Source organism: Corylus avellana, chromosome 2 (genome assembly GCF_965113065.1).
Source record: "Corylus avellana chromosome 2, dhCorAvel1.hap1.2, whole genome shotgun sequence".
Taxonomy (NCBI): domain Eukaryota; kingdom Viridiplantae; phylum Streptophyta; class Magnoliopsida; order Fagales; family Betulaceae; genus Corylus; species Corylus avellana.
In genome coordinates this window covers 10,952,258-10,964,281 of record NC_142491.1, presented here as the reverse complement: position 1 = coordinate 10,964,281, position 12,024 = coordinate 10,952,258, and the positions used below count along the sequence as shown (strand labels likewise).

The 12,024-nt window shown below is 35.1% G+C and overlaps 1 protein-coding gene across 2 annotated transcripts; it reads right to left on the bottom strand.

The window, feature by feature from the left end:
* Positions 1–2,706: 2,706 nt before the first annotated feature.
* On the bottom strand, positions 2,707–10,959 carry LOC132166902 (uncharacterized). 2 transcript variants are annotated; one of them, XM_088513130.1, is made up of 3 exons: positions 10,783–10,959; positions 3,268–4,852; positions 2,707–3,172 (listed from the first exon to the last, which is right to left on the bottom strand). In XM_088513130.1, exons 2-3 carry the CDS (start codon positions 4,835–4,837, stop codon positions 2,814–2,816), a joined length of 1,929 nt encoding a protein of 642 aa, XP_088369256.1. In that variant the 5' UTR covers positions 4,838–4,852; positions 10,783–10,959; the 3' UTR covers positions 2,707–2,813. The 2 variants fall into 2 exon arrangements, with proteins under 2 accessions (XP_088369256.1, XP_059433741.2); XM_059577758.2 differs by lacking the exon at positions 10,783–10,959 and having other exon boundaries at positions 3,268–6,019.
* Between the last annotated feature and the right edge of the window lie 1,065 nt (positions 10,960–12,024).

The window sequence follows — 12,024 nt, the reverse complement described above, 5'->3', positions numbered from 1 at the left end:
CTCGATTGGGATGACCAGGTACCTTGAATTGAAGTACATAAGTCAAGTTATAATAATTATTTAAATTATTTCTTTATCACATGATCCTCTCAATTTTAAGTTAAAAAAAAGAAGAAGTTATTTTAAGATTATAATTTAATATTGTTGTATTTAACAGTGTAGATGATGCTAACAGTGTAAATGGTGCTGCTTGATAAATATGTTGGCACATCACTCAATTTTTTTTAAAATAATATGGCATTATTTACACTATTAGATGCAACAACATTAAATATTTATTATAAATTGACTCATCTTCATTTTGGATAGACTTTCAACAATTTTACGGTCCGAATTGTTAGTAATTTGGATAGCAAATATAAAAGAACTCGTATGAGTCTACGTACCTAAACAAGTCTTAGGCAACTCACCCACCTGCTAGGCAAGTGAATCCGACAAAAACTATTTCAAATTTTCTATCCAAATTGCTAGAATTTAAACAAAAAATTACCGTAAATCTATATCCCTTCATTTCACTTTCTAATTGTCTTGCATTCTCATATTTGGTGTTAATTAATTTGAGGCCCATAACATACAATATAATGACAAATTACTTGTTTATATTATAGGTTAAAAAGGCATCCGAGCGTCTCAATAAGTGGTTTCTGAATACAGAGGAAACTAATTAGATCATCAGCTCCAACAATTCTACATGTACTTAGATATTATCCTTGATCTTGGTGATTACAACATAAGTTCTAAGAGACGGTAAATTAATTGGGCAAATTACTCAAGTTTCATACATTTTGCTTATTTTTTCCCACTTTCTATAGAATATACTGGTGAGTCCAGATTTTTTACTGTGTTTTGATTACTTCTAAGTTATTATCCGTGCATCTAGTACTTCTTTCATGAATCGATTCAGCGGACAAAATGTGAATTAATGTCTAATTTTAGCTTTACTATAAAAGAACAAAAGATCATGAGATCTAATTTAAGTATATATTATATCTTCTGAAAATGATTAAAAGCTGGATATTATATGCTGCTTGTGAAAGACGTTCTGTTAATATTAGAAGATCTTCCAGGTTTAAATAACAAATTAATTACTGAAATCTGTTTGTCAACATGAAAAATGATTAGTTTTAGGAAACTTTTTTCTATAACTAATTGCTTCAAATCTATTAGGTTTTTATTCTTGAGTTAACTTCACAAAGGCTCTTTGAACTTTTATTCATTTTGAGAAGATTTTATATTGTTTAAAAACTCTCAATTTTACCCCTCAAACTTCTAATTTGATGCAATTTACCCCCTCTGTTAGGATTTAGCGTTAAATCCTAACGGAGGCTATAAAAATACCAAATACCCTCAACTTTTCTTTCTTTTTTTTTTTTTTTTAAAAAAAAAAAAAATTAAGGAGAAATTTAGAATTTTATAAAAATTTCAGGTGTAAAAGGTCATTTCATCCATTTTAACATATGTTTAACGTCAAACCTTAACGGATGGGGTAGATTACATCAAATTAAAAGTTTGAATGGTGAAATTGAGAGTTTTTGAACTGTTGAAAAATTTTCTCAAAACACGTAAAAGTTCAATACCTTTTTTTTTCTTTTTCTTTTTCTTTTTAACCACAAACTCACTTAACCCTTTAACATATTCTGATCATCCATATTCAATAACAGAAGATATCATGTTATTTAATTATAACGGAAGGCAAGCCTAACTCTCGTATGTAAATGTCATTTGTAATGCCATGGCAGCTCGGTTCCATCCTTCAACTTCCCTTTAGGGCCTTAGGCCCCCTCCTTTTTAGGGATGCAAAGGCTATCCATAAATCTCATAACTTGTCTCAATCTTTTTAACAAATAGGATGGATCATTGTTCGTTCACTTGATGAGGCATTATCAATTTCGACTGGTAAATTATTATTATTATATTTTTTTGGGGGTCAGAAAAACAATTAAATGGAGACTAACAAATTCATCTAAAATTGAATTAATGAATGCGGGCATACTCCCCGTTTGAGAAGATTTTCTGTTAAATACAATTTTGGCATCATTACTTTGTTTCCTTTTTTTGAGCAATTGTCATCATTACTGTTCAATGCCCTAAATTCAAAGACAAAGATTAGATGCACAACTTTTTTGCACAACTTTAGTCTAACTTTTCTCTTATGTGTTCATTTTTTTAAAATAAAAAATTTGTTAAGCAATAACATCCTATGTGGTCATTTTTTTTTATTTGGTATTTTTCTTCATAATAATGACCATTTAAAAAAAAAAAATGACCATTTTATGAAGAAAAAAATATCATTTTTAAAAATACCAAATAAAAAAGGACCAATTAGGATATTATTGCTTTAGATTTTTTTTAAAAAAAAATAAAAAATAAAAAATAAGAAAAAAGTTGAAAAAAAGTTGTGACTTTATTATTTCTAAAAATAAAATGAATTATATCGAGTTTGATTTGGTTCGCATGAAGGGAAGGTATAAATGTAAGCAAAATGAAAAATACTTGCCTTTTTTTTTTAGCCTTTATTTTACATACCGGCAATGAATGATGTGGATTGTGTTTTATATTCCATGGAACACTTTAAAATAATTATAGCTATTTACAAATTCGAATAATTTTATTTTCTTAACGAGCATTAACTTACGATACTATGCTAAGAAACATGAGACGATTTGTTTTGTACAAAAACATTCAACTGTATTTGTAGTGCCAAAAATAAAAAATACACATTCACAAAAAACCTAGTAAATTATAAGTCAATCGAAATACAGTAGAAAATGTAAACCTAGTAGAAGATAACATTGATTGGCTAGCAAGCATAATCATACACGTAGGAAGTCGTTATACCGCATAGGATCATTTAGTATGTCATCTTTTATTATTGCATCCATTACACTGCTAGGCACATAATCAAATAAACTTACTTCATTTTCCCAATCATAAGCATCATGAGAAACTTCGCCCAGTTCGTCAAAAATGATTGGCTTTGTCGATTGTGCTTCTAGGGATTTATACCTTTCCATCATCAATGCATTCACCTTAAATGTATCATCAATATCACTGTTCCCCATGTCCAACTGATCTTCCCGGCATAATGAAAAACAACAAGGTTGACTCAAGATCCGAATGGCATATTTTTGTAATACAGGAAGATGATTGCCATAACGTTCCCACCATTTACCTGTACAATTCAAAAGAATAACATAAATATATAAGTTTTAGCATAAAAATAAAAAATAAAAAAATAAAAAATAAAACAGAATATACTAAACTCACGAGGATGGTATGTTTTAAGCATCGACATGGCTTCAGCTGTGAACACATTTGAGTCTTTCATGCGGTATAGTTGTTCTTCGTGCCTTAAATCTTCCTTCTCTTCCACTGCAACTAAATGTTCCAGAATATGATTTACACCATTCTTCATTTCATCATTCTCCTTAAATTTCTCACTACACATGTAAATAGGATTTAAAAAAGCAGCAGCTGCATGTATTGGATGAATAATATCACTTTGATATGTTTCTAAAATTTTCCATATATCATCATAAAAGACGGCATTGCTCTCACGACATTGTTCAACTGCATCTTGTACTCTCTCCATCATCTCATATAAGTATCCTAATGTTGGGCCATCATGATAAATCAGACAATTAGCTTGAACTAGTGTATGCATAACTTGTGCTACCATTTTCCCTTGTCTCCAAAATTCTTTGGAATGAATAGCATAATCAATAAACTTTGTCTCTTGCATAAATTTTGCCACCTGTGGGTCATTAAGTGACATAAGCTTCCCCCATTCATTAGACAACGTTCCAATAGATACCTCCAGATTTTGCAATTCACTTTCAACTTTTAAAAGTGACATAAGCTTGAAAACATCGGGATCAATAAAATCATCCTTTTTGTGTACCACTCTTAACAATATATTAACTTTATACTTGTAAATATATAAAACAATCCACGTCGCTACTTCAATTGTACTATGCACAACAGAAATATCACATATTTCTTGGCAGAGAGAGTAAGAATCAACATATCGAGTCCAGTAAATCCAAGGATACTTACGGCAAAACATATCCTTAATTGGCATGAGAGAACCATCGATCACATTAATTTGTACAACATTTGTAGGCCCAATAACCTCCATAACAGAAGACCAGGTTGTTTCGTAACGAAAAAATTCGTCTACAGCAAGGCTAGAAGGCTTCTTGAGTGTCTTGATGCACGCCACTCCAATTGGTGTATATGCATAGATGTCCAGGATCAATTCTTTACCATACCGTATTTTGTACATTAATGTACAACCTGTTTTAATTGACTCCTTTATGACATTTTCAATGTATTTCTCAACTTCATTTTTGATATTTGGCGCCGACTCAAATGTGATAGTGAGAGAATGCGGGAGTTTGTAACCGGGACCATGTTCAGCAACGCCATTAACAAAGTCTATGAAGAAGGGTGAGTCAATTGCAAAAGGACTAATTCTCTCCGACACAAGGAACTTAACCAATTGTTGATCCACTGTACTCTTATCTGGTCCCTCACGTAAATTGGGTTTATATAATGATGATGAACCCGAAATACTCTTACCCTCAAAAATATTATTTGATGCTGCCACATTTTTAGCTCTTTTCTTAGTGGGAGGGAGTACTGCATCTCGGGCTTGTGACTGAATTGTTTCAGGTACTTTTTCACAAATTTGAATATCTCGGCCTCTAATCCCAGACAAATGTGCTTTAATTCTTGAATTACCCCCAGCAAAATCTCGTTTACAAAAATTACAGGAAAAACGACCATTTTTTAAGTCCTTTGCATACTCCCAAAATGGATCTTTCCTTCTAACCATGTTCAATTTTTTTTCCTACATGAAATGAATTAAAGCCAAATAGCATCAATTCAACCAAGATGAGCACAAAGGAAAATCAATCATCATGAACACAATAGAACATACATACATCATGTCTTGATAAACATGGTGTGTGCCACTACAAGAAATGAATGTAAAAAAATTACCCATAAATTGAGAGTATTAGCATTCTGTCAGCTCAAGCTACCTAGATAATATTCTCCAAATGCAACAAAACTTTAGAGCAGTGAAGAAATCTCTCTGAAACACAACCCCTATTTTCGTTCATGCAATCCAATTATCAAGTGCACTAATGTCTTAAGTTTGATTTGCATGATTCTATTAAATGCAGTTGTACATTTACTCTAATCATGTCAAATTTTAAAACCTCTATCTTGTAACTCATAAAACTTCTTGCACACGCATCAAGATAAAATGGTATAAAACGTAAAGAAAGAAATAGCAATCACAAAAACAACAATTTGCTCTTTTGAATCTTTGATAAGTTTGCAAATATCTCATTAATACCCAGTAATTAACAGGCCTCCAACACTGGCTAAGGCTTGTAATACTAATGCACCTCACAACAATTGTACAACATACCTGTCAGTTGATCTAATATTTAATTTTATCTTTAGAGTTTAGAGAACTTTTGTAATATATATACAAAAATCTCTATACGACTGGGTACTTGCCGAAAGTTAGTTCTATAGATATCACCCAATCTCCCAAATTCATCTTTGTGCAAGATTTGGTTCTACAACTTCTAATATGATGTAATATTACTTGACCTTAGAAGACTAATGAGAAAAGAAGGTAGAACACCCCATCTTAGTTTTTGCAAGCAAATGCATCTTCCGCAGATCTCACACTTTAAGCAAACAAACTCATTCTATTTCTTGTTGACTTTGAGAGATTAATGGACGAATGCAAAAGAAATTCGTCAAAAAATAAGCAAACTGAAAAATTATTTTTGAGGTTTCCCATGCACCTTTAATCAGTCAAAATATATTAAGATTAATGCATCGTAATGGTATTGTATAACTCCTGCCAATTAATTTATATTCTTCCATTCTATTTTTTAAGGGAACATTTTCAAACTGTATATAATTTACCAAAGGGAAAAACTATATTCTAGTAAATATACATGACAACTCAACACAAATTAAAAAGTTATAGTTATATTACGCCAAAAATAAGAGGGGAAAAAATAACTTGCAGTATGAAAAGGAATATCCTTTAGATAATATCTAGTTATATTTTAAAAATTAAAAATTAAAAAAAAAAATTAAAATCTCAAACAGCGGTTTCATAGAGTACTTCAACAATTATGTACAGGAAATAAAAGATTTATCATTTTGAAAAATGAATTCTTAGACAGGTAGATTCCAAGTGCTAAGAATTCCCTTTCTTCTTGTTAAATACACTTGATGAAACTATGTAATGTCGTACAAAGACACACCTCTAAGTGATCAGAATCTCCAAGACACAGACAAAGGCTCAAAAGTTAACACCCCAAAAAAAGCGATGTAGTTGCCAAACTACTCAAGCATGTTTCGATATGGTCAGCCACCCCCAACAGGTGCCTTAGGAGTGGTCACCCACAAAAAAAAAAAGAATGGGATTGTCGAACCACCCTCAAACATGTTGGGGATGATTGGCCATTTTCATTGGTCGCTTTGGGGACAGCTAACAAACTTCAAACTATTTTAGAGATGGTTAGCTACCCTATCAAGTGTTTTGGGATGGTCAGACTGTTAGACTACATGACACACTCAAGCCACCTAAGCTGCCAGGTCAACCTATCAACCTTACTGAATATGAAGCCATACCATCCTCATCAGCTAGCACAGCAGAACCTCATAAAGACAAGGATCATGGAGCTGTCAAGGAATAAGGATCATGAGAGTTTACATTGTAATTAGCTTATAAGCTCTCATGTATCATTATGTAAGGAATAAGGATCATCGAATACAGACAGTTTTTCAGCCATATTTCTTGTCTTCATGAAATATTTTATGGTATCAGAGTTTTCAAAGGAAAACTCATTCGATCCTGCAACAATGGCCAGTTCTTCTGGCTCTTCCTCTTCACCTGCTGCACCTATAACCAACACCCTTATCTCCTCATCCCCTACACCTGTCACCACTACCTTCACCCTACCTAGCATCACTCAACAAATCTCCACTAAACTTGATGGCCTTGCAGATTACCTGAATTTGGTAAGTCATTTCAACCCAATTCTAAACACCCATGAGCTGATGGGTTTTGTTGATAGGAGTGAGCCATGCCCTCCCAAATATGTCACTGATGAAACTAGAAAAGTCACCACAACAGCGAATCCAGATTACTCACTTTGGCAGAAGAAGGATCAAAGCCTTTTTAGTTGGTTCAACCTATCTTCCCTCTATGGATTGAAGACGGCTAGACAAGTTTGGACCACACTAGCCACGAGGTATGCATCCTAGTCCAAGGCCAGAGTTTCATACCTGAAGAGATAGTTGCAGACTCTCAATCAGGGTTCTAAGTTTTGCTTAGAATTCCTCAATGAAACCAAATCATGTTTAGACCTGCTTGCTGCTGCAGGACAGCCTGTAGAAGATGATGATCTCATCTCCTACATCCTTGGAGGCCTGAATCCTGCCTATACCATGTTCATTACCTTGTTCAACTTCACCACTTGAACAACATCCATGAACTTTGAAGAATTTCAATGTGAACTGCTCAACCATGAGATCCTTCTCAACAGTCATCAATCACAGCAACCTCCACTCACTGAATCAGGCAATTTTGCCTTTTACTCTCAAAAACCAAGACCTCCAAGTAACAACTACAACAAAGGGAAGGCAGGGGGCTATTCAAAGAATTCATACCAACCTGCAGGAGGCTACTCAAGGAATTCATATCAGTCCAAGCAGCCAAGAGGTTACCAAAGAAACAACTACCAGAACATCCTCAAGCGACCTGGAGGTAATCACTTCTCACAGAAATCCATTCTTGGTATACCTCCCACTGGTCCTCCTACTTGATTCCCTCATAGAGCGTCCTGTCAAATGTGTGGGAAGCCTAGACACCTAGCACTGGACTGCTATCGCAGAATGGATTACTCTTACCAAGGGAAGAATCCACCTCCATAGTTGTCTGCAATGATGGTTCAAGCTCACTCCTCTGCTGCAGAACATAATGATGAAGACCCTTGGTTTGCTGATAGTAAAGCTAACAACCATGTCACGGCTGCCTTAGACAATCTGATGCTTCAAGAACCCTTTAAAGGTGATGATGAGGTTGCTGTAGGTAATGGCACAAGTTTGCCCATATCCAATATAGGTTCCTCCCATGTCCATCTGTCAAACCTTCCTCCTGCTCCCACTCGATTTTCCCAAGCAGTCAAATCTCCCCACTGGCAACGAGCCATGCAAGAAGAATTCCAAGCCCTCCAAGCCAATCAAACTTGGACCGTTTGCCCTAGGCCACCTCATCACAATGTCATCACTAATAAATGGGTTTTTAAAGCGAAACAGAAAGCTGATGGCACCCATGACAGATTTAAGGCTCGGCTTGTGGCTAAGGGGTTTCAACAACAAGATGGCCTGGATTACACTGAAACATTCAGCCCTGTGGTCAAATCCACAACCATACGAGCTATTCTTGCTTTGGCAGTCCACTTTCAATGGCCCACTAGACAATTGGACATCTCCAATGCCTTTCTCCATGGTACTTTACAAAAGGACGTCTTTATGGAACAGCCACCAGGTTTTGTTGACAGCAGGTTCCCTAACCATGTTTGCAAAACTTTAGAAGTCTATCTATGGCCTCAAGCAAGCACCTAGGGCTTGGTTTACCAAACTTGCTGCTACCTTGATTGCTCTTGGATTTATCGAATCCTAAGTGGATTACTCTCCATTCTTCATCACTCCAATGTACATCTATTTCTCCTCATTTTGCGTAGATGACATCATTGTCACTAGAAACTCCATGTCTGCCATTCAGCATTTGGTTTCCTGCCTGCAGCAATCCTTTGCCATGAAGGATCTAGGCTCTCTGCCTTACTTCTTGGGCATTCATGTACAGCCCCTGTCAGGCGGACTTCACCTCTCTCAAACCAAGTATGTGTCTAACCTCCTAGACCGTGTCAACATGACAGGAGCTAAGCTTGCCAAGACACCTCTTCCAGCAGGCTCTCAGCTCTCTCAGCTTGATGGTGATCCTCTCCCAAATGCCTCTGAATACAGTCACTTAGTAGGAGCACTCCAATACTGCACTTTAACCAGGCCTGACATCTCCTTTGTTGTCAACCAACTTTGCCAATTCATGCACTCTCCTACTACTACACATTGGACTGCAGCAAGAGGGCCTTCGATATCTCAAAGGTTCCATCAATCATGGTCTACACTTTGCTAAAGGTTCCCTTCATCTAAATGCCTATAGTGACTCGAACTGTGCAAGTAACCCTGATGACAGGAGGTCCACTACTGGCTATGCTCTCTTCTTGGGACCTTGCTTAATTAGCAGATGTGCTAAAAAGCAGCTAGTTGTGTCTAAAGCCAGCATTGAGGCTGAATACAGGTCCTTAGCCTTTGCTACAGCTGAACTCTTTTGGTTGAGAATGCTTCTTCAAGAACTGAAGATTTATCTCCATTGCTCTCCTACTCTATGGTGTGACAACCTTGGTACATTAGCCCTAGCTTCTAATCCAATATATCATGCACGCACCAAACATATTGAAGTGGACTACCACTTCATCTGTGAGAAAGTGGTTAACAAGGATGTCATCACTAAATACATGTCCACCCTTGATCATATTGCAGATATCTTCACTAAGGGTCTCACTACCAATCGGTTTCTACTTCTCAAGGACAAGCTAAAAGTGTGCTCTCCACCCATTAGCTTGCTGGGGGATGTTAGACTACATGACACACTCAAGCCACCTAAGCTGCCAGGTCAACCTATCAACTTTACTGAATATGTAGCCATACCATCCTCATCAGCTAGCACAACAGAACCTCAAAAAGACAAGGATCATGGAGCTGTCGACGATCCTTGTGATTCATCACATCAAGCATTAATATCAGTCAATGATGCAGCTAAGGAAAGAGATCACCTCCCTTTGCTGTTATGATATGAAGATATGCACGCACAAGGAAAGATTTGATGTAATATTATAGATTGTCTTGTAAACACACAATCATATAATATCATGTATGATTGTGTGTAATAGATGCTTGATTTGTATAGTTATTCTTTCCTTTTATTTACATTGTAATTAGCTTATAAACTCTCATGTATCATTCTGTAAGGATCATCGAATACAGAAAGTTTTTCAGCCATATTTCTTGTCTTCTTGAAATATTTTACGGACCACCCCAATAGTGGTGGTCTGACCACCCTAATTAGATATAGAAATCTTCAGGCCTATTATTTTTTAAAGGAATCGCTGATGTCACAAAAACTTTTTTAAGGATGTGTTTAAATATCATCCATTTATTTACAATGAACAGTTGAGATTTGAGGAATTGTAAGCCCCTGCAGTATTCTACGGCCTTAATTAACTTAGCCCCCAAGTACCATACCAAAGCAAAAAACTGACGAACAAAGAAACAAATAAGAGTCCAGAAATAGATGTAAAATGTTGTCATGCACAACAAACCAAAGAACAGAAAACATGTTAACCAACTGAACATCCATAACAACCCCAACACCAGACAACTCCAAATACGAAATACCCAATACATATTCGAAATACTCAACATAAATCTCCCAACAAAAATCAAAATCTAACCCAACAAAAATCAAGCCTACACATCTTCTCAGCAACCAAAAACTATATCAAGCAAACTCAATCTTATTAAAAATTAACACACACCAAACATAATCTTCAACATCTATAAGAACAAAAAAAATATATATTAAAAAAAAATCACAAAAATCTCAAGTTTGAAGAGTACCTTGAGGATTTTTCTCCCCCTTCTTTTCCTTTTTCCTCTTACACTTCCCCGAACGATCCACCCTCTCTCTCTCTTTCTCTCTTTCAGCTTCTCAGTCAATGGATTACGATGCGTCGCAAGATTTCTAGGTTCACCTACCTTCCAAGTTCGTAGTTTGTGGTTATACTAGCTAGTCAAAGATGGGAAGGGGGCAACTGGTATTATCTAGATAAGCCCAACCCAACCAACACCCAAAAACTTACCTATTACTCTATTAGAAATGTAAGTAGTTTAAGAGCAATCTTAACAGTTAAATAATGAGCCTAAAATAAAAGAAGAGATTCATTTCTAAATAAAATAAAATTTATTTTCTCACTAAACTTTTTCTATTCTATTTTTTTGCTACCAATACCCTACTTACTTAATTATGACTGGTGTTATTTTGCAAATTAGGATCCTCTCCATTTTATTTAAATTGAATAATATTTAGTTAGTTATATTGGAGTAGTATTTTTGTCCCCTCAAAAAGTGAAAAGACAAAAATACCCTTGTAATATAACTAACTTGAGAGGATGTTATTCCTTATTTTACTGGCTGTTTTCTTGTCTTTGCGAAAGTCTACTTGTGTAGTATCAGATTAGTCGCATACTTCACTTCTATTTCAATTAAAATATTTTACATATTGTCTAGTCCCACACATGAGAAAAGTCTTAAAATATTAATTAAATAACTAAATTCACTTAAGCTTTTAAAATGAATGATCATTTAATAAAAATATCTTTTGGGCAATAATTAATCAATTCCCACAAATGTCTTATTAGTATTAGTCATTTTTTATTCTTATTGATGTCCTGATGGAGCTGGGTCAGGCTATGGCTCAGTTAGACTTGAGGGAGCGCCTGGCTCCCAGCGAGTAAGTGCTACTATGATTACGCCTAGGTAGGATAGCCATAATTAATCTCTCCGGCCTACCCTTTTTGTTAAAAAAGAAAAAGAAAAAGGAATTAATTAGCTAAATCATTATAAAATGAGTAATTTTGAGTTGATTTAATATTAATGTATTATGTATCAGAACATGAGACTTTTGTGTCATTAAACAAATTAATAGAGAATCCACAGATACACTTAATATCTTATATATGTTCATTTTAGGGAATGGGTCCTTTTATTTTGACCAGTTGAAACCAACGTGTCTGAATGAATCAAAAGTAATGGAACTGTTTAATAGGGGCGTGTCCCGAACCTGAATGATTTAAAATAAAA